At 38.2% G+C, this 24,153-nt stretch overlaps 1 protein-coding gene across 3 annotated transcripts in view; it reads left to right on the top strand.

The window, feature by feature from the left end:
* LOC109113331 (serine/threonine-protein kinase LMTK1-like) overlaps positions 1-22,398 on the top strand; it is a 42,268-nt gene extending 19,870 nt beyond the window's left edge. Inside the window, exons 3-14 of one of the 3 annotated variants that reach the window (XM_042719471.1) lie at positions 6,582-6,723; positions 11,447-11,526; positions 11,767-11,885; positions 12,579-12,666; positions 13,721-13,854; positions 14,173-14,257; positions 14,366-14,487; positions 15,094-15,243; positions 15,933-19,245; positions 19,356-19,527; positions 19,637-19,837; positions 19,977-22,398. In XM_042719471.1, coding sequence (XP_042575405.1) covers positions 6,582-6,723; positions 11,447-11,526; positions 11,767-11,885; positions 12,579-12,666; positions 13,721-13,854; positions 14,173-14,257; positions 14,366-14,487; positions 15,094-15,243; positions 15,933-19,245; positions 19,356-19,527; positions 19,637-19,837; positions 19,977-20,005 — 4,635 coding nt within the window. In that variant the 3' untranslated portion in view covers positions 20,006-22,398. Of the gene's footprint in view, positions 1-6,581; positions 6,724-10,640; positions 11,119-11,446; positions 11,527-11,766; positions 11,886-12,578; positions 12,667-13,720; positions 13,855-14,172; positions 14,258-14,365; positions 14,488-15,093; positions 15,244-15,932; positions 19,246-19,355; positions 19,528-19,636; positions 19,838-19,976 lie in introns of those variants that run through there. The other 2 variants (XM_042719479.1, XM_042719485.1) reach the window with 2 other exon arrangements.
* The last annotated feature ends 1,755 nt before the right edge of the window (positions 22,399-24,153 follow it).

Genomic DNA, 24,153 nt, shown 5'->3' on the forward strand with positions numbered 1-24,153 from the left:
TCTTTTTTACAACATTCTATTATCTTTTTTTGTTTGATGTCACCTTGTTTTTTTCCAGAAGTACATCATGCCATTCAGCCTGTTAGGTTTGATTTGTCTTTCTATTCATGTATGCATGTACCAACACAGCCTCACAAAGAAAACGTCAATCTTCAGCACTTTTTTTCTGTGCGAAAACACAAATGTCTTTGTGTTCCTTTTTACCTCATTTCAAGGATTAAAACCTTCATTTTCTTTTGCAAATTTTTCGTCTACTTCCGAAACACGTGATAACCTGAAGACAAATGAGATTCATGAAACAATCTACGAAACTGAAGCATCATAGCACAATTAGTCAGATTATTGATTGTTTTTATAGACAGGTTGGCAGGATCCTGTCTTCTAATATTTCTTGCTGAAGTCAACATCTTGAGCATTATTGCATGAATGCTTTGTGGAGACAGCAGTCTCAGTGAAGATAAATCCAAGATTGCAGACAAAGCAAGATAATTAATTATAAATCTTCTCAGAATTACTGAGAAGTACATGTTAACTACACTATACTGATACTGTTGATGCACTGATATCAAAATTCTGGACGATATCTATAAGCCCATAATTACTTTGATGCTTTGGCAGATATTAAAATTAGAAACTATTTTGAAAAAAAAAAAAAAAAAAAAAAAAACAGGTAAAAAAAAGTAAAAACAACAATTGTTCATTTTAAATGAACTTAGGCATCACAACATCATAATGTATAAAAATTGATTAATATTGGGATTTGCTACATTTAACACTGTTATTAAATGTAAAATTTTCAAAGATAAATTGTGTTAGATGACAACAAAAGTATAAAAAATGGAGAAAATAATTATGTACAATTAAAAATCCATTATCACCCAGTGTGCACCACTTTAAGAATCTGAGGAAATAATTTTTTTATTTAAATTTTTTTAAAGAAATTAATACTTTTATTAGGCAAGGAAAATTTATTTTTTTCAAAAGTTACAAACATTTGTAATGTAACAAAAAATTTTTTATTTAAAATAAATGCTTTTGAAGTTTCATATAATAATCCTGAAAAAGTATCATGTTTTCCACAAAAATATTAAATAGCACAGCTGGTTTCAACATTGATAATAAGATTTATTTATTTATTTATTTATTTATTTATTTATTTTTTAGCAGCCAAATCATCATTAGAATGATTTCTAAAGGATCATGTGACACTGACGACTGGAATAATGATGGGGAAATTTCAGCTTTAGGGTTTTATAGGAATACATTTTTATATACATTCAAACACAAATCTGTGATTAAAAATGTTATTGATATTTCACAATATTACAGTTATTCTCTATTTTTAATCAAATAAAAGCAGCATCAGAAACTTCTTTCAAAAAATTTGTTCCATAAAAAAATACTGATCCCAAACTTGATAGTGTACTGTATATCCAGTATACAGATACAAATGAATAATACAAAAACCTTGATATGTTGCTGATACATTGTGCATCACAATATATTTATATATTTACGCTCTTTAGAGTACTTCAATTTTAGCTTAGCAGAATGCTAATGCTACATAGAGTTCTAAATCTATTGAAAATCTCACCAAAATGCATGGCATTCATTACAGTCAGGATGCTGCATTATAGGACAGCTGCCCATGTAGGCAGCGGTGCAGCTCACTGGGTTTAGGAACAGAGCCATAGCATTTCTTTGTGAAGTATGGCACTTCGAACCCAGCACGGCTCTGAAGCATGGGGTGATTCTGCTCAGGTGGATGAAGACTCTGCCTAATAGAAATAGGTTTTGCTCAGCAAGAACAAAAATTAGAGGGAACAGAGAATATGAACAGATGGGGACAGTGGGATAAGTTGTTGTCATATTTGGTTTGGCACACACAGTCGAGGATTAATGTATCTGTTTATGTCCACATGCACTGCGGCAGTGGGAGAATGGCACATCATAGGAAGCGTCGCAGCTCACAGCTACAGACTGTTAATATGCTGCATATAAAGCCATGTGTCTGGACTGTTTGTTTTTAATAGGATTGTCTGCTCTAAGTGACTGTGTGAGTGGGTGGATGGTTTGTCCATGTCTGTCCCACACTGAGCTGACTGTGAATGTGCTTCTAGTCCAGGAAGTCACAGTGCCACAGATAATTAGCATGGCATTTGGTGTTCTGTGGAAATCACAGGTTGCCACCCTGTGGAAAGTCTGTCTGTATTTGTATGGCCGTTCAGACAGAAAGAAAGCTGACCTGTTATAGACTGACCTGGAGGAAGCCAATGGAAAACATGGTCCTCGCTGGGATGAATAATAGCAAATTATAGATTGCTATGATGTTAATAATAATAATAATAATAATAATAATAATTCATTACATTTATATAGTGCTTTTCCACCATCAGTGTGCAGCATCCACCTGGATGATGCGACGTCAGCCATTGTGTGCATTGTGTGTATATGGGGATGATTAGGAGGCCATGATGGTCAGAGGGCAATGGGCAAATTTGGCCAGGATTTGGCCTGGGATTTTTTAATGACCACAGAGAGTCAGGACCTCGGTTTAACGTCTCATCTGAAGGATGGTGCTTTTTGACAGTATAGTGTCCCCATCACTATACTGGGGTGCTAGGACCCACACAGACCACAGGGTGAGCACCCCCTACTGGCCTCATTAACACTTCTTCCAGTTTTCCCAGGAGGTGTCCCATCCAGGTACTGACCAGGCTCAACCCTGCTTAGCTTCAATGGGTGACCAGAAGAGAGCTGCAGAGTGATAGCTGCTGGCATATGTGAAATATATGTTCGTTGTTAGGTAGGATTTTCTAGCCTTGCTTGCTCTTTCTAAATCATTAAACCATAGCACAAGCCTGTAATTGCATACATTAATACATTCTAAGCTTAATATAATATAATATAATATAATATAATATAATATAATATAATATAATATAATATAATATAATATAATATAATATAATGTAGCCTCTTATTTTGACTTATCAATAATTAATTAATCAAAATATTTATAATGTATAATATCAGCACCAAATATAATTTAATATAATATAATATAATATAATATATGTACTATGCACTGAAATTTTTGATACAGTATAATCTCAGCATCAAATATAATATAATATAATATAATATAATATAATATAATATAATATAATATAATATAATATAATATAATATAATATAATATAATAATTATACTCTACTCTTTTCCAAACCATTCTATTCACAAAAAAAATATAATATAATAAAATAAAAATGATTTTAAAATCATTGATCATTGATTCAAAAGCATTTTTTTTCTACCCTAACTGAAATTCATGACCTGAATTGACATTTAAAAGACAATTTAATTCTGAATGGTGCATATACCACATAACCCTACATTATACCATGGTAGAACCAAAGTATTTTTGTAAGGTTACACATGCTGAAAAATCTCTCTAATAATGCTCAGTAATTGAACAGAAACACAAAGGTGTAGATTTAACTGACATTACCAGGGAGCGGATGGCATTTGCTGCAGCATGTGGGACTGGGACCAGACCACATCTTTCCATCCTGATTTCACATGTGTGTCTGTTACACACAGTCGTGTTGGTATTAAATGTGACTAAAGCCTCTTTAGAGATTGTGTGTATTGTGAACGAGCACCAGCCCCTCTCACGCACGCTGATGGAATGAGACAGCTGCTCATCCTGAATGGAAAACAGCCCTCGCTCCCCAGTGCAGTGCAGTGAGGTACAACCACAACTATTGAGTCGAATTGAAATGAGTTGGCTGCCACACATTGGCGAACTTTTCATCAAGATGTTTGGGCTTCTTATTGTGCATTTGTTGAGAAGAGTCTGACTGTATGGCTGCAGTCCATGATGGCCGGACATCAAGTGCCAAAATCAAACTGAACACTTTCTACTATCTATGTACTGTATGTCAGTAGACATTTGTCAGAGTAGAATTGACTAGTTCTTTTAAACAGTTAGTACCCTTCTGGTAGATGTCATAACTACACCATTATGTGGGTAAATAGCATGTCTCTTATTAAACGTGGTGGAGTAGACGTGTACATTACGTTCAGTCAGTCATACTGTCTTAAGATGTATGAACAGACTGTACTTCTATCAGACTCATCAAAATTGTATTGGAATGATTATTAAAATGTCTTATTAAAAGTTAAAAAGATAAGTTAAAATGAAAATCCTCTTCATCCCACCATGCACATAAAGCAAGAAGAACCACTAGGACTTCAAATGAAAGTTTTTATCGACTGCTGGTGAATACAGATGAACTGCTGCCTCCTCTTCAAATATGGCGTGTTAGCACTTCAGTAATGCACACATAATGCATTAATAACAGATTGAAGTATGAAATATTTAGATGGACTGTGTGAATTAAGTAAATTACTTTGCACCCTCAAGTGGTTCTAAATGATACTGCATTAATCTGCCTCAGTGCCACATCCACCCCCGATGATAAACACCACATTAACAGATGCGGTTCAGTATAGATTTGCTCTTAGAGCTTGTTTTACATTTAGTGGAAAAAGAAGACTACATTTTATAAAACAAGTAGAAACTACACAGAACCATGTATTTAATCTTTATACCAGAGTACCAGAATTAAATAAAGTGGTCTCATAATATATGCACACAGTCAAATCTATTATTATTTTATGCAGGAAAAAAGTGGTCTTCCCATCTGCTGCCTGAAAAATAGACAAATGGCTGTTTTTTCCTTCCTCAGCAAATCCTATTTTCTTCAGAGAACAATTGTTATATTACATAAAGAAATGTTGAATGTCTTAAAATAGGAGAGGTACTACGGCAGCAGATAAAAGAGGTTGTCCATTGTAATCGGGCAAACAAAGAATATGAGGTTATGCAGGCAGAGAGAATACTCTTTTATAGACGTGGACAATAGTCATAAGTGAAGAAGTGGATAGTAGGAATGTAAATTGAATTGGCCAAAGGTAATAGGAATTGGAATTTCAGTTGGATCGACATAAAATGAATTGAATGAATTACATTTCAAAGAAATTAATTACAGTCACGCAACAGATGCTCACAACTGCTCTACAACTTGCTGTCAACAACAGTACTGGTGAAAAGGGGGTGAATGCGTTTATTGTACTGAATATAATATAGACTGGGGAACTCTTTGGTCTTAATAATTTAACTGCAACAAATTCTATCAAATTTACACATACTGTAAAATATGTTTGAATAAAAACAGAAAAATACTGTGAAATGCTACATTAAAAACCTGTTTACCATATAAAGCCTGAAAAAACTGTATATCTTAGTAAGATTCAATTTAAATGCTTAGTTTTATGACCAAAACTCTGTAGTTTTTATTGTGAGGTGCAAAACACAGTATAATGCAATGCAATGATGATTGAGAGATGAACAATTAAATGTTCCTTAAACACCACAACCTGAAGGGGGACATTTTACCAGTGACGCTAAAGGCCTTTTACTTGCTAAAAAGTATAAACTATCAGTCAGACGTGGATCATACACTACAGGTTTTTTAGCAAAGTTTTGATCATGAATTTTGTGCTACAACTATGATACAGTATGATACAGGCTTTATAGGTAGAACTGATTAACTTACCATGTACAGTGCAACATTTAAGTGATTTAACAGTGCATTATATGTAATTTTATTATAAAATACTGTCAAATTTATGTTTTTTTCCCCAAGTAAAACTATGAATTACCAGTAAAAAAATACCAGTGAAAGGGCATTTTAATTGAGTGCTTTACACATACTGCTTAAAATATTAATAAATTAAACAACATTTATTTTGAATACTAATTATTAATATATAATATTACTTATTTTAAATTCAGATTAGTTCTGCATCCTACCCCAATCCAAATTCAGATCAAACACAGGAACCGAATTCATGCTGGTTATGGCACAGATTCAGTACTGCAATTCCCCAACACAGATGCTCAACAATAGTCACAATGTGTGAGTATGAGCCACCATGTGGAGCTGTGGGAGCTGGATAGGTTATTGGGTCCAAGCAGATGATTGCCCAATTTTTTAAATGTGGCATCCAGCATTCATAACAGAGAAAATACCACAGGAGAGACTTTCATCTACCATCATACTGTGACAGAAGAGACCATTAAAATTTCATATTAATTTCACAGTATGCATAAAGTAATAGAGCTGATGTAAGAATGCCAGGCTGAAGTTCCTGCTTGTGTTTGAATCGTGCCATATATTTCATTTTTTTCTTAAAGAAACTAATAGTTTTATTAAGCGATGACACATTAAATGGAATAAAAATGACAGTAAAGACATTGTTTATAGTTCAAATAATTGCTGTTCTTTTGAAATTTCTATTCATCAAAGAATCCTACCAATGTATCAGTTTCAACAATAAGAAATGTTTCTTGAGCAGCAAATCAGCTTATCAGAATTCTATATCAAGGATCATGTGACACTGAAGACTGGAGTAATGATGCTAAAAATTCAGCTTTGCATCACAAGAATAAATTGCATTTTAAATATTGAAATAGAATCCAAACATTTCTGTGTGATTTTGTTCCCTGCAGGAATTTGACAATATGGAGGGGGAGGAGGGCCAAGCGGACCTTTCCACTTTAGCCTCCCCCAGCTCTCAGAACGACCCCGAGGTTTATATCCTGCCCCTGACGGAGGTCTCACTACATGTATCCAAACAGCCCAGCAAATCATGTAAGAATCCGTATAGATTTGGTGATTATTGATTTATGATTCACAAAAGGAGAAATTTTGAATAATGTGCTGACTGACCTTTTCCATGTATTGAAAATATAATGCAAGTGATTTGGAACGAGTGCTGGTCATGTGATTCATGGTAGCAACCGCGAGGAGGCAACCCTAGGCTTTTTTTTTTTTTTTTTTGTTCAAATGGAAAACATGATCTAAATTAGACTTTCTGCCTATGCTAACAGTGGTGTTTATAGTTAATCGTCACACACTGCAGGAACTTTGATGGTTATGTTTCTCATTAATAAACAATACTGAAAGTAAAGTGCCACACTACGCTGATATTGTCCCTCACATTCCTAACAGCCTTGTGACAGGAAGAGTAAAGATACAGGACTGTGCCCATTGTGAACGGATGGTTCTGGAAAATGTTTATGTTCTCACAGTGTAGAGAAGGGTGGAGAGCGAACCATCTCTGGAAGCAGAGCACACATCTGTCAGTTGCATAATGCACCGTGAGACCGGCCCAGAGGACTCTTGGCATAATGAATGCATGTGAACTGGACTGCAGAGAGGAAAGGAAGTTATAAATGCATGGAAGCACTGGAGAGCACAGATGGAATTTTTAACAATATTACAACAGATATGAAACAGATGCGTCTGAAAACCGAAATAACTGTAGATTTTCATCTCGTTAGAAGATATTGATTTGTTAGTGGTGCTTGTCAAGGGAACTAACAATGGCTTGTGGTCAAATTTTAAGTTGACGTTTTTATAAAACACATTACCGTTCAAAAGTTTGGGGATTTAGAAAGGAATTAATGATTTTATTCAGCAAGGATGCATTATATTGATCAAAAGTGACAGTAAAGACATTTATAAGGTTATAAAAGATTTTTATTTCAAATAAATGCTGTTTTTTGTACTCTTTATTCATTGAAGAATCCTATAAAAAACATATCACAGTTTTCATGAAATTATTAAATAGTTTTCAACATTGTTTTCAACACTGATAATAATAAGATATATTTCTCGAGTAGCAAATCGGCATATTAGAATGATTTCTGAAGAATCATGTGACACTGAAGACTGGAGTACTGATGCTGAAAATAATATTTCACAATATTATAGTTTTACTGTATTTTTGATCAAATAAATTCTGGCTTGGGGAGCATAAGAGACTTCCTTCAAAAAAAAAAAAATTAAATCCCAAACCTTTTAATGGTAATTACAAGCTATATTCAAACAACAACTATATATATATCTGACTTTTTTTGTAGTCTACACACTAAAAAAACTTCAGGTTTACTAACTTTATTCAGACCAGATCCATATGAACATAATTTTTTATTTTATTTTTTGGGGTGCATCTCAGTCGGAACAATTAGGTCAGTAGTTTTTCATAATTTGGAGCATATTGTGAATATAACAATTGAAAGTGCCCAATATTGTCTGTCCGAATGCCCTCATTTTAGTAACTCTTTTGTCATATGCCATGTGACATTTACTATGTAGAGATTAAGTGAAGAAGTCCATCCTGACTACATTATTTGAACAAATGCATCTGGATGAACAAAAATGACAGTGTGGATCTGAAAAACATTGTTATGAAATCCTTAGTAGGTTATTTTCCAGCTAATTACCACCTAGTAACCACCCCAGAAACCACAAACCAATGCAGAAAACCTTTGCGTTGCATAGCAACACCCTGGCAACCACTCAAAATGGCTTGTCATAATGGCAGTGAGTTTTACACAGGCAAAACAGCATTAACAGTTTCTTCAGGAATGATAAAAATCTACTGAATGTACAGATTTGATTTTACATCAAGTCAAATCCAATTGCTCATTGACTGCCTACGTGGAAGCTGGCGGTGGATGAAGCCGTGCAAGTCAGGTTTTCTCCCTATGACTCATGTGCTCTGTCTGTGTAGAGCATCAGGGGAGGGTGGGGAAGACAGCGGGATGCTGGGTTGAAACACAGGCAGGGATTGGACAAGAGAGTTATAGGTGTCAGCCAATAGCCTCTGAATTGTTCGTCGCCCGTGGTTACGGCCATGTGATTGGTCCAGGTGTTGCAGAGCGAGAGGGTAGCAAGAGAGTCCCTCGTGATATTGAGAAGGGCTCCCCTTCCGTCCTCCCCCTCCTCATTCTTCTGCGTGTTATATTAATGCGAAGAGCTGGAAATTAACACTTTACTGAATGCAATGAATGTCCCTGGTGTTCTTTCACTCTTAAACTACAGTACATTTACAGGTTTTCACTGACTGCAACATAAGCTTCATTCTGGAAGAGGTCGAGCATGGAGTATCAGAGAAAGGAGATTCTCAACGCTGGCCCTCAAGGTCCGCTGTCCTGCAGAGTTTAGCTTTAACCTTAACTCACCTGTCTATAATAACCTTGATTTGCTGGTTGTTAAGGGTCGGAGCTAAACTCTGCAGGACATTGGACCTTCAGTTTAGAAACCCTGGGAATTGAACCCACAATCATTACTATTACCATGTTCTACCGATTGTTGAGCTATTGGATGAAATTGGATCACTTTATATCATCATAATTGTATACATCACAATATAAATTCAACATCAAAGGGAAATTGTGAAATGGTTTCTCGATTGTTTTCTAATCGCAGAGATTACATGTTAATTCTTTGATTTAAAGATTAGGAACTTGTTAAATTATGTGCACGGATGAATTATTTCACAGTAACTTTAATTTTGGCAATATATTACTTTGATTTATGTTTATATATATATATATATATATATATATATATATATATATATAAATCATTTTGTTTATATATTTAATAACCATGTGGTAATGTCTATTTGTGGTGATTTAGTAAATTAAATACTTGCATTTTAAAGCTACACATTTGATTAGATTAAGTTCTCATTTTATTTAGATCTTGATGGACAAAAGATGATTATAAATAATATAATACAATATAATACAAGTCTGTCATCTATTTAAAAAACAGCTTTGCATTATATATTAACACTAAAAACAAAAGACTCAGAACAGCAAAACTACTGTCATATAGTTGTACCACTACATTCTGATTGGATGACAAATAAGAATTGAAGCTGTTAAAACAAAACTCCTTAATAATAAATTCATCATCATCTTGACTTGTTTTTGACACATCCTTCTCTCTATCTACTGTATGCCTTCCTTCCTAATACATATAAATGGTATATTAAAATCTACCGACACATTTCTACCTTTGCATGGTAAATACTGTCATTCAGCACAGATCTGTTTACTTACCACGCTGGTTCTATACCAGAATCAACACATAAATCACCAAATTTGATGTACAGTTTATGCATATTTTCTTTTCCATATTAGTTCACATAAAATAATACATTTTGGCACTTTTGAAATCCTCTTATCCATTAAAGTTGGCAATTTTACTCATTCTGAAGCGTTTTGTCGACATATTAAGTAGAATTTCTATTCTAGTCAATGTGCAACTGTAGACCAGCCTGGGTTTTCTCGTGAAACAGTGCTGCGTTTTAATACAATTTTAACATGGCCCTGGGCTGCTCTGGGAATGCCAGGAGTGGGACGGGAATGCACAACTCACAGATTCCACAGAAATCATATAAAAGGCCAGTTCAAGTCTGCTGAAGAAAAGAGAGATAGTTGTGTGTCAGAAAAGGGGGGGGGGGGTCATTGCTGTGACAATCCTGGCTCTGAGCGGCAGAGAATGGGCCTTGTGTCTTTGGCTGGTACTGGGGTACCAGGAGCTGCTGCTCTGCGGACAAAAGCCACAATGTAACTGTGGCGGGGAGTGTGAGGGGCTGGAATGAGAAGCTTCTGGAACGCTGCAGAGGAGGAGAACAGTTTAGTGCATTAATACAGGGATGGGTCTGTGAGGCACACACACACACACACACACACACACTGTGAGACCTGCTGGTAGCGCAGGAGGAGGTGTGTGGGGGGCTCGTGTTAATGACAGAGGTCTTTCTGCTGCTCACAGTGCTGTATTTGTTTACAATTGCCCCCATAGTCTTGCTGAGACAGACAGAGGGAAGGGGACAGAGGATCGAGGGTTATTATGTGCTCATGGCATTACTTGCGTGAGCAGACGGATTTGGCATGTGCCGAGCTGCACTGCAGACATAGGTCCAGCTCCTGGTGGGACACTTGGCACTTTAAACTCTGATCTCAGCCGGAGCCGCTAGTTTTACTGGAGCTTTGAGTTGAGTTGGCTCCAGCTGAGAGTTCCAGTCGGGTGTATTATGGGAATGTTGTGGGACGGCGTATCTCAGCGCGAGGAGATGCGCTCCTTCTCTAGGAAGGAAGACAGACAGCGCTACTTTCTCAGCTGTCCGAGGGATCGGAGGGTTAAACCCCTGGCGCATGAATGGAGACATGGAGAACTGGAGAAGTACGGCACCTTCATTCCACTGCATTATTGGTCCTTCATCCTAAGGTTTCTTGCCAGACAAAGAGAGCTACTCTTTGTCTGTATCTTCGACATCCAAGCTTATCTGCTAAATTACGATGGTTCAAGGTGGGACCAGAGTGTCTGAAGTTTTGTGTCAATTTCTTTTATTTTGAATCTCGGTGTGCTAATGGTAGAGGTAGTTTGAGATAACCATGGTTCTCCCTGGCTATTGCTCACTCTTCCATGATGTTTGGCTGATGATGTTCAGTTCATCCATTTGTATGTCTCTGCCAACTCTGAATGTATGTTTTCTCTCTGTTTCCCTCAGTTCAGCTGCTGAAGTCTACAGATCTCGGACGCCACAGCCTCCTCTACATAAAAGAAATGGGACAGGGCTGGTTTGGCAAGGTGAGGCCTTTTACAACCCAAAACAATACCTTGATGTGACCCTGAGAATATAGCAGTGTTTTTGAGTACCCTACTCATGGGGTTGACATTGCACACAGTACAGTGTACTTTTCATTTCATTATGAGCTAATGTTAAATGAACAGTTTGAGATAAATGGCACACTCTTTAAAATCTGTGCTGCCAGTTTTACAGGTGGCAGGTGTGAGCCATGCTAATGTGCAATTTATGCTGGCTTTCAGGTTTTGCTGGGGGAGGTGAATGTTGGACTCAGTACCACACAGGTGGTGGTTAAGGAGCTAAAGGCCAGTGCCAGTGTACAGGAGCAGATGCAGTTCCTGGAAGACGTCCAGCCTTACCGGTACACACCTTTCCTCTTACCCCTCTTACCCCATTTTTTTCTCTCCACCTCATCTTATGTTATCTTATGCTGAATGCTGAACGATATTACATTTTTGTCACAAAATCTCATTTTAGCCCCTTTCACACAGTGCATTGATCCTGAAAAATTGCCAGAATGCCTTCTGTGTGAAACACGGATGGGGACATAGTAACATTGCCAGGATTAGTCCCGGAACAAGCCCTGTGTGAACAAATGTCAGGGTGTGTCGTAGTAATGACACTCTTTTGTTTTGAAGGCAGATTAACACTCACAATGGAAAAAAAATATGCGCAAACTGGAATGAAGCATTGATCAGTGAGCTCCTCACTATCCGCGCTGAAGCTGAGATCGTTCGCCAGCTTAGTGGAATGGTACACGTCACATTGTACGTCAAATCATAATGTCACGTGTCTTTACGGGATCTTTATGGGATGTGTGAGAACACACGCACAGATTCCAGAAAATCATTGGCAGTGTGAATGAACCAAAATCAAATGATCCCGGGACAAATCACGGGACACATTATCTATGTATTTTCCGGGATCTCTGTGTGAAAGAGGCTTTGGTGGCACAAAATAAAACAACATTAACAATGGCTGTTATTTGGAATGTGTAACCAAATGGTTTCTCAATTGAGCAGTGTTTTGATGTTTGAGTGTGTGAATCCTACAGGTTGCTCCAGCATCCAGCCCTCCTGCAGTGTCTGTCCCAGTGTTCAGAAGTCACACCCTACCTGCTGGTTATGGAGCACTGCCCCCTGGTAAGCCTTGGTACTCCAACTGCTTCACCCACTGTACTCAGAACATACTCTGAGTTAATTTGACTACCATTTAGAGTCTATATTAGCAGTCAACAATCTTCTTGACATACCATTTTTATAATATATCCATTATTAAACAATGCATTGAATTACACCTTAATTTTATAAGTATTGTTTTGAGAGCAAGAAACTACAGACCACAAGTTTTTTTGAGTCCAAATAGTTCTGTGCTGTCCAATTGACCCTTCTTTAAGCCACGCCTTCAAAATTTTACTGACAAATCCGAGCTTAGCAACTCCTGCCATAGAGTATAATCAGTCTTTTGTTCTTTTCTCATGTAAGTCTATGGAGAATTTATGTGTTTGATAGTCTTTAAATCCAAAATAATACAAAAATAAAATTTGTTGCCAGGTCACTTACAATAGTGACACAAGAAACAGAGAGGATGCATGCAGTATTTTTTTTTTCTTTTTACCATTTTCATCTTTATATAAATCTTGATAAGTTCATGCTGTGTATAAAACAGTCACCCTCAATTCCAAAATGATCATGCAACATTTGTAAGAACATCTACAGTTATGTTAATTACTGTCCTATAATGTATCATATTTATTGATTTAAGTTATATTATAGGTAATAGTAACTAAAGAGTTCACAGTACCACAAGGAGGATGTTGTTAAAACGTTTAAAACAGTTCTGATCACCATCAAATGTGGCATAGGTGTTTGTCTTCATTCTGATTTCATAGTTTTAATAATTTTTTGCATCATTTAACAATAAAAATAATAAAAAATAATTTTACTGAAAACATGCTGCTCACTGGCATTTTCTATTTATTTCTGTAAAGCTGGTCTGAGCATCCAAGGGGGCGGAGCTTAGCAGAGGCTAAGTTAAACAGCTTAATGCTCCCTCTGCTGGTCATATTAGAAATTGTTAGAAACTGACACAATGGTACCAGAATTACAGTTGCTGGCAGCAAAAAGGTGGAGGACTTTATGATAACACAGATTAATGTCTTGTGTTGCCTTTAAGAATGGTGTTTACATTATACAGGGAGATGTTAAAGGATACCTCCGTAGCTGTCGGGCAGCAGACTCGGTGACCCCTGACCCTTTGATCCTTCAGCGGATGGCATGCGAGATCGCTTCTGGTCTTCTGTACCTTCACAAACACAATTACATTCACAGGTGAGGATCCACTTACCTTTGGCCTTCTCCCTGCATATTGATTCTCTTGGTTATTTTTCACCCCCCGCTCACTGGACGTCCAGCTCTGGTATCTTCTGGCAACAATATCCTGGTGCTGCCTGAGTACATGTCACAGACTCCAGCATCAGTGATTTTGTTGCTGGGGGAAAACCCCTTGCTCAACAAACATCATCATTGTAAGTCACCCATGAAGAAAATGTGAGATAACACTGCAGACTCCCTTTGTCACTCTGAAAGTTTGCCAATGACAGGAACTATAAATGATGCAAACATTGCTCCACTCTGTCCTGTTCTCAGTGACCTGGCCCTAAGGAACTGCCTGTTGACCTCAGAGCTTGCAGTGAAAATTGGAGACTATGGCTTCAGCCACAGCAAGTACAAGGTGAGTCTGTAAAGGCTTTTAGGATTGCAGCCACGCTGCTCCTATTTTGACCTTGTCTCATTATTATTTCATATTCAGTACCGATAATGCATTCTTTTCCTCTGTTAGGATGACTATTATGTGACAGCAGATCAAATATGGGTTCCTTTACGCTGGATTGCCCCAGAACTTATTGATGAAGTCCACGGCAATCTCTTAGTAGTGGACCAAACCAAGGCCAGCAATGTTTGGTGAGAAATTAATCAGAGAAAAACACTACAGGAGAGGTTCTTTATCTTGAGGTCACAGGTGATTTATCTTGTATTAAACTGTTATATTAAGGTATTTGGATAAATTTTTTAAGGAGGATAAATCTATATATAAAATATGCCAAAATATGTGCACTAAAACGTCACCTGGACAAAAAGGTGAACTCAGTATAACAATTAGGATGCTGCAAATGGTGAATGCAGAACTACTGTAGCACTTATTTGGATACTCATTTTGGGTAACGTTTGGCTTATCCAAGAAGAGATAAGCATGCTTTCAAGGATTATGTTGGGCTTTGACAAGCTTCAGCAGAACACACAAGCTCAGCACCATTCAAAAAGGTAATTTGCAGCCTAAAATATCCTGAAGTATATTTCTTAATTCTGTGCAAGTTCCCAAAAAATTTGGAATAAAAAAAAAAAAATGCATAATCAACAGAAGAGCTTGAGAACCTCTGCCCTGTGACATACTATACTGTATATGTGTAAAAATGAAACTCTGGTCTTTTTGCACAACAAATTTCCGACCAACAGATTTTTTGCTAAGTTTTATGTTGCTTTGTTCTAAGTTTTTTTCCTTCTCTGCAGGTCACTAGGTGTGACGATATGGGAGTTGTTTGAACTGGGTAACCAGCCTTACAGGCACTATTCTGATAGGCAGGTTTTAACATACGCTGTAAAAGAACAGCAGCTCAAACTGCCAAAGCCCCTGCTGAAAGTGCCTCTGTGTGAACGCTGGTGAGTCGTCTCACAAATCATAACCATCATGAACCACCCAACCCCATTACATCTGCCAGTCGTATTCACCACATCCAAACCAATCAGTGTTCCCCTCCAGAGACACACCCACCAATGACTTTTCTTTTAAATACATGTAAAGCAATCAATATCTTCCAACCACAGGGTGCCTCCACCAGTCATTGCCATTTCCTCTGGCAGGACCAACAAATGAATACTCCTCAAATCCAGTGTGGTCAATCTTTAATTTGCCCCCTCTGTAAGGCCATCAGTCATACATTTATCCAGTCCTGGAAGCACATAGTCATTAATTTTACCCCCACACACTCCAATCCTTGTCCATTTAATCAAGAACAGTCATGCATACAAGTATACCACTCCATTCCCCACTGGATACTAAACAATGAATGACCCTACTTTAAATCTGCAAGGCTACTATTACGCTAAACTGTCCATATTTCATATCATCACAAATGGATTTCTGGCTATCGTCCATACTAGCATCCATTTTTAAGTACCCATAAAACAATAACATAATAGAGCATTGATAATAGAGCATTAGCAAACTATAATAAAATATGGTTTTTGGCCCTATTCTATTCTAATGCTTTACAATCAACCAATTCTGTTTCTTATAAATATTAGTTTATATTCTAAAATATTGGCCTTTCTGTTGCATGTGTGAGCAGGTATGAGGTAATGCAGTTCTGTTGGCTGCAGCCTGAGCAGAGGCCTGTTGTGGAGGAAGTCCATCTACTGCTAGGCTACCTGTGTGCTAAGGGTGCAACTGAGTCTGAGGAAGACTTTGAGAAGCGCTGGAACTCTCTCAGGCCAAGTATGGGCTCCAGCAGCTCCCACAGGACACCTGCACCTGAAGTAGCCTCTTCTACTTCTTCCTCATTTCCTCTACTTGAACACTTCTCTATGGCAGACAGCTTCCAGTCTGAGAATGGGGATGATATATTGACAGTAACTGAGACCAGCCAGGGTCTCAACTTTGAGTATAAATGGGAGCAGGCACGAGCTGAGCAGCCCTTCTGCTCCTCTTCAGCGAGTGGACCATTGGGAAAGAATAATCCCCATTACCAGGATGTGTATTACCCTATTAGCAATTCCACAGGTAGCTGCAAGGGTGAAAGCCTCCCTCTTGGGGTTTCACCATCCTACTATGAGTCAGACCATCCAGGTGTGGTTCCAGTGCTAAGTGCACACAGCCCCTCAGTAAGTAGTGAGTACTATATCCGCATTGAGGAGCAAGTTGAGTGCAACATCAACTTAGAAGACAAGAATCTTGATTACAGCCCAAGACTTGAAGCCAGTAACAGTAGTTTGTCCTCTACAGGCAGGAGGAGTCCCACTGAGTCCCAGCCAAACAGCTACTGGACAGCAGCTAAAGAATCCATCAGTAATGATTATGATTATGATTCAGATAGTATCCTAACCATGGAGCCACTCCAAAGAAGACTTCCAAGCTCGGTAGAGATAGACCAGTCAGAAGTTTATTTTTCTTCCAATGACAGGCACAGATTACAGTGTGAACAGTCACCTCAAGCAGGGCCAGATGTTCATTTGATAAGAGGGCATGATTCAAACTCTGATGAGCAGAGAAGAGGATCGGGAAGCCTCTGCCATAGACTGGAGGTGGTAAAGGAAAGCCCACTTGGAGTTTCAGTCTCTCTTAGTAGTCCCAGCTTGGCACACTGTGACCCATACCTTGAGTCTATGCAGAGAACTACAGAAAGAAGTATGGCCAGTGAGGCCTATTATGACATGATGGGCCCCTTACAAAAGAATGTGCCAAGACCCCACTACATGAGTATTGATATTGATGCCGGTGATGGCCTCCTTTTGGGGAGGGGCAGTTCTGATCCAGAAGATGATGATGATCTGTTTTCCCAGAACATGTTAACTAATTGGAACTCCAACCACTCAGCAAACAACAACAGTTTAAGTGATCGTACACAAGCTGTGGGTTTTCGAGATGCATACCTTGATTTACGTCACCCTACACCCTCTTCTCATGTCGGGAATTTGAAATCAAGAGCATTGGAAACAAGAAACAGTTGTACATATAATTCCATCGATTCAATCAAAGACCACTCATACATGGAAGCCACAGATAGTACACCCACTGCTAGTAACACTCACGCTGACTCAGAGGGTGGTGAATACCTACATTTAAGTCCTGACAGTACTCAGAATGTTGAATCATCTTCCAAATGTCATTCTGTCACAGAAAGTGAGCATATTCATACATGGCAGAAGAACATTGCTCCTAAACATATCAAAAACAATACATCAGACTTTAGTGTAGGAGGTTGTGGCAGAATGAATCCATCAACTCTTCCATCGGAGCTGGTAGTGACTAAAGAAAATGTGTTACTTGAGACAAGGATGTCCCCTGCACAAAAACTGAAACTTGGGACAGATGGTTCTGCTGGAGTGTGTGTAAAAATGGTGTCATGCCCTAAGGATCTGTCTAGGACTGTCTCAGAGTGTAATCATTTGACAGACAGCAGGATAGTTCCCAACAACTCCAGTATCGATTTGGTGGAAATGGATGACTGCAGTGACAGCTGCATGGACATCCCCTCTGGAGTACTAGCAGATTATCCCTTAGACTATGCAGAGGTGGGCAATATTGACCTAACTCATAGAACACTGCAGAGAGACACTGGGTCCAGACACTGCGAGGACACAATTAATCTTGCCTCTAGTAGCAGTCCATGTGAGGCCTTCAGCCCTGATAGTTACCACATGCCCATTCAGCCGAAATCCTTAGACAGTGGCTATGAAACAGAAAATAATGAATCTCCAGAGTTTATCTTGAAAGACCTTGAAGGGAATCCAGCCCTTAGCACTAGTGTAGAATCAGACGAGTGTGACATGTTGCTCCAGATGGACCTAGATGAAGATGTCAATGTAATGCTCCTGCATCCATCCAGCAGTAATCTACCACTGATCAGCCTTGGTGAGAGGAATCAGTACAGAGACTCTGCTTATTTTTCTGACTATGACATGGAGAATGACAAGAGCCCCAGTGAAGGGGTCCACATGTTCTTCAGCCGCCAAGATGAGGATGATGTCTTTGAACTCAAAGCAGGAAAGGAGGGCTCAGGAAAGACATTTGGGAGAGAGGGACGTAACATGGAGAGTGAGAAGGGGCATGACATATCTGTGCCAAAGGACAACAGTGCAGCCCTTAATGCTAAACAATTGTGTCCTAAAAAGACAAGCCCAAATCTGTGTTCATCACCTGCGTTGGTTCCAGTGATTTCTATGCTTTCTCCCTTTCCTCGAGAGATGGGGGGTTGCTTGACCAAGGAGTCAACTCCAGATGATGGTATTGGCCTGGAATCTGATCACTCTGGAGAGGAACCAAACTCTGAATGCTACTCTTCCACAGTGTCTGAAGGTTCTTCCTCAACACAGGAGGCCTCAGGTGTGGAAGAGCAGGCTAATGCAGACACCAGAGATTTTTCCTCAGCAGAGTCACTAGGCTCAGACTCTACCATAGTAGACTTAAGTGGGGAGGTAATCCAAGCAGAGGAGCAAGAGGCCTGTAACAAACTGGACAATCCGGAGCAACAGATTGGAAACAACGAGGAAAAGGAAGATTCGGTGGAAGAAGGTGGCATAGGTTCAGCACTTTCAAAACCAAAGTGTGATGTATCTTTGGAGAATATTCTTTCAACTTTGCCAGAAGATCTAGATATTCCAGCTCCACAGGGGAACGGAGAGGAGGTGGATGAGGAGGATTCAGATGATAGTGATGAGTCTGATGAAGAACTTCGTAGCTACAACATACAGGAGCAGAGTGATGAGAGTGATGAGGAGTTCCCTGTGGTGCCTGTCGTTGTGAGCGATCGCAGCAGTGCACGGCATCTACGCAGCCTCCTCAAAATGCCCTCTATACTTACACAGTCCTTCTGCGATGAGCTGGAGAGCAAGAAAAAAGCGGTGTCATTCTTTGATGATGTCACTGTGTTTCTGTTTGATCAGGTTTGTAGAATTATCTCTTGTAGTATTTAGGTAGTGCATTAAGTAGCATGTTATGTTCATTTCATTTCAGAAAAATACATTAATCTGTGCAGTGCTACTGTGATTCACAGCCTGTATCTTGCTGTGTATCGACTCAGGAGAGCCCCACGGGTGAGCTTGGGGACTACAGTTTTCCTGTGGAGGCAGAAGCCAATTGCCAGGCTTCAGAGGTGGAGCTGCCACGGTCCCAGGATAGGGATATTGCCCCTGAGGATTCACCAGGAAGGAATGTCTCAGAAGAAAGTGAGTTTTTAATAACAATTCCTTTATATACTGTATATATAATATTATTTTTTTTCATGGGTAGTACCTCTTGTTTAGTGACATTTCACAAGCCTCTCACACTAAATAGGTGGGGCATTTCAGTGGCAAGATGATTTTCCATTAATGCAAAGCCCTTCAACATCAGAACCTGGCTCTGAAGAGATCACTACACCACCCAACTCTCCTGTCAAGTCTCCAGATGAAAAACCAGCAGCTCCGCTTTCCCGATTTAGTGTCTCTCGTTTCTCCATTTCGCATGTGTCTGACTCTGACATGGACTCCATTGGAGGTCAGTTCTGCTAACATAAAGACATGATTGATACAGCTTAGAAACATTAGGTGCTAGATCTAATGCATTTACATTTGAGTGTGTTGCTGTATGCAGGGTTGACATTGAAAGTTAACTAGCTGTCTCTTTTGTCATACAGGTAAAAGTGAGAATGAAGCCCAGGAGTGAAGGGGTCATTAACCCATTTAATTAAAGGTGTTTAGAAACTGTATGGTTTGGTCTCATCAGACTCTGGGCTCTCCTGAATCGCTATATTTTTGTTCTTTTAAAAGTGCTGGACAAAAGGGTCCTGTCAACCTGATATGCTGTTTGGACACAGTGCCTCATATTTTAGTGGATTAGCCTGCCCCTCCCTTGTGTTCCTAGACAGATGGTGGTTGAGTGAAAGAGATCTATATAACACAACATATTTATTATCTATGTATTAGAACATGAGGTATGAAGATTATAACATATTTGCACAATTCAGTATCATGCTGAAATCATCCGTTTTTACACATAACTTGTAGGAAACAATGTAGAAACAAGGCTGCTCTCCTCATTTGCTTGTCATGCCCCATATTGTCAATATATGGTTTAGAGTCTGAAAGATCTGTCATAATGCTTTACATTTTTCAGGTTGACCCAATGAGCTGCATAAAATAATTACAAGATGTCCTGCCCTCATAAAAGAAAGATCCACATTTATTATTGAGGGTGACAAAAATTATTTACACTGAGCCCCTTACTACAAATTGCTCAAAAGTGAAATTTTCTATATTTGACCACTTTTAACAAAACTTTAGCTCAGGGGTGTTAAGGGTATGGTACAAAAGTAGATTATATTAACAATATAAACCATCACACTTAAAAGTCTTCAACAGTGTTTTGCTTTTTTTAATGCTGAAGAACTTTCATATAGCAACTACCTGCACTTTCATTATTGACTCAAGACATCTTATACATGTCTTACCCTAATATCAAGTACTTCATCAAAATCAAGATCTTATTTAATCTTATTAAAAGTGCAGTTTAATCAATAACTCATTAATACGTCTTCTGTTTAAATATCCCAAATATTTTACAGATGACAGTGATATATTACAGTACTTGTTTGCGCCGAGAAGCAATGAAAGTATTGCAGGAGAACAGATAATAAACCAGCTATTTTCCTTCAACTAGTATGGTAGCATGCATATATATGATGGCTCACAAATGGGTCATTCCTGTTATGCAGCAATTCAAACATAGACATTCAGAAATATCAGGCACTTAAACACTTTAAAAAAGCTCATGTGCTACATTCTGAGTGCTCTGAGGTCGGCAACTTAATGTGAGAAATAGAAGAATTTAAGTTGTTATTTTAAAAGATACATCCAAACTTTGCCATGGCACAGTCGATCACCTGTCGTAATGCTTCTTGAGTGCAACTTTTGGATGTTTTCATGAGTGCAAGGTTTCACTGTTATAGTTAAAATGATCAAACGATTATAATAGTGATTTAAATTTTAGTCTGTTTTTCACATAATGCTATTGTATGACTTCCGAGGAATTAAATAAGCTACATTTATGATACATTTATGGTGCTTTTGCCATATTTGGAGCTGTAGCTCAGACATTCAATTCTTTGAGTTCAAAAACTTGAATTTAATTTATCATCCAGTATGACATATGATAGGGGCATGAAAATGCACAGCATATGACCTGATGGTACTGATGGTGATAAGTTTACTGGTGCTTGTAAGGATCAGAAGTTAGGAAGTCTATCACAGCAGTCAGTCTCGGGCATGAATAACTTCTGCTTTGAATCCGAGAGCTACAAGAACTGATTTCAGGAAAAAAACAAAAAACAGTGGGTTATCAAAGTCACAGCTGTACACTTTACACCTGTGGTACTCAAAGACACATAACCAAGTTAAAGAAGGAAGAGTGACCATCTCCTCTGTGAACAAAATGTGTTATAAACAATAATGGCAGCTCCTGCGGATCTGATCCTTCGTCTGTGATGATGCCTTGTCTCAGAAGTGTTATTTTTGTTAAATCCAATAACAAATAGATGTTCAAAAATATACTACAAAACAGTTCAGATGGTCCAGATGGCATGTAGGCCTCATGTGTTTCTACAAGTTTCTCTCAATATATTTTGTCTTTTGTCCCTATATGAACTGAGGTGTTACACCGAGGCAAGTTATGACCTGTTTTACACAATGACCTGTTTAAATGTAACGTACAGCTGTACCTGTCATGCTCTGCCTTGAATCACTGGAGCCCATACACATTTGTGTCAATACTGTAAGTCACAATCACTGCACTTGTACCCTCGCTTTCTCGCTGTATGCCTTTCAAGAGTTTTATACTGTGCTAAACCTTGCAGCAGTAGATACTTTTTTCTAATTCAGAACATCAGTGCTTCAATCGGCTGGTTGTGGTTGCCAAAGAAAGGTCAAATGAAAGTGAACTGAATGTAGCTTTGAAGGGAGAAGTCTGTTGTTACTGCCTCATAGCTGTCGAACCATATGTCCTCACGACTCATGCCTACTGTACTATTCTAAAAATAAACCAAACTATAGTTTGTCCTTGTGCCTGTGCCTATATGCGTGTGCTCAGTCTGAGACCAGTAGCTTGTTTTCCATTTTTCTAATTTAATACATGAAAATGTTTATATTTAGAAAATGTTATGTTTAATGGAAAATTAAAGGGATACTCCACCCCAAAATGAAAATTTTGTCATTAATCACTTACCCCCATGTTGTTCCAAACCCGTAAAAGATTTGTTCATCTTCGGAACACAATTGAAGATATTTTGGATGAAAACTGGGAGGCCTGTGACTGTCCCATAGACTGTCAAGTAAATAACAGTGTCATGTCCATAAAAGGTATGAAAGTCGTTGTCAGAATACTCCATCTGCCATCAGACATGCAATCTGGGTTATATGAAGTGACGGGAACATTTTTGTAAGCGAAGAAAACAAAAATAACGACTTTATTCAACAATTCCTTTGTCAACAGTCTCCTCTGTGTCTCTCCATATCACCTTATGCTGTGTATGCTCTTCTGTATCATCTGTGCCACAAGGATGCGCTGTTTCTACGTGTATTTAGCTTTGATTTGAAAGAAAACAGAGCATCCTTGTGGCACGGATGATACAGAACAGCATACGGTGATATGGAAATGGAGACTGTTGACAAAGGAATTGTTGATTAAAGTCATTATTTTTGTTTTCTTTGCTTACAAAAAGTGTTCCCGTCGCTTCATATAACTCAGATTGCACGTCTGATGGCAGATGAAGTATTCTGACGATGACTTTCATACCTTTTATGGACCTTGACTGTTATGGGACAGTCACAGGCCTCTCGGTTTTCATCCAAAATATCTTAAACTGTGTTCCGAAGACGAACAAAGCTTTTACGGGTTTGGAACGACATGGGGTAAGTGATTAATGACAACATTTTCATTTTGGGGTGGAGCATCCCATTAATATGAATGTCAGATTGTCTAGTGTTTCCTTCTTTCGCTTTAATGACAGCAGCACTCAAACTTCACAAGTTTGTCAGAAACCTGTTGGTTATGTTCCCCAGCATGATTTGAGATGATCCAAAGAACAGCTTGAGGTTAATTGAAAGAAACAAAATCATTTCTAGGTTAAAACATTAAAAAATCCCTATATAATCTGAAAGTGTGGCAGTCTACATTTGCTTTTTTTATTTCAGAAAAGACAAGAATGTCCACATACATTTGCAGTTCTCCATAAATAAGAATAAACCGAAAAGCCAAAAAAAAAATAAAACTGGTTTTAAAGCTGATCAGACACAAAATCGTTCCATCGAAGAATCACACAACTATCCCGCCTTCCTTGCACGATCCACAGTAGATGCCCTAATATATAAAACATGCAATTCATAAAAGTATCTAAACTAGCTGATATTGTATTTTCCTGTAACATTTTGAAAATCAGTGGTTAGATATACTGCTCTAGTGCTTTTCAGTCCCTCAAACAGAAACAAACCAAAAAATATATATTTACAGAACCTGCAATTTAATTATTTTCACTATTATTCAACAAGTCTATTTTTGATACTTAATAAGCTATTTTTATATGTTTGTGGGATATTGATAGGTGTGTGTGAAGGCAAATACCATAAAACCCCTTGTATATATATAACAGTCATTGAAATTTCTAAGAACAAAAAAAAAAGTACAGTAGAAGCAAATAAAAGTACAAAAATCAAAAGGAACAACAAAATATCACATAAAAGCATTACACCAGTGGAGTTACAGAGATTCAGAACCGCAGTGATCACAAAACAGCAGGAAAAGGCACAGTTCCTGTGTCGGTG

Source organism: Cyprinus carpio, chromosome A3 (assembly GCF_018340385.1).
Source record: "Cyprinus carpio isolate SPL01 chromosome A3, ASM1834038v1, whole genome shotgun sequence".
In the NCBI taxonomy this organism is placed as follows: domain Eukaryota; kingdom Metazoa; phylum Chordata; class Actinopteri; order Cypriniformes; family Cyprinidae; genus Cyprinus; species Cyprinus carpio.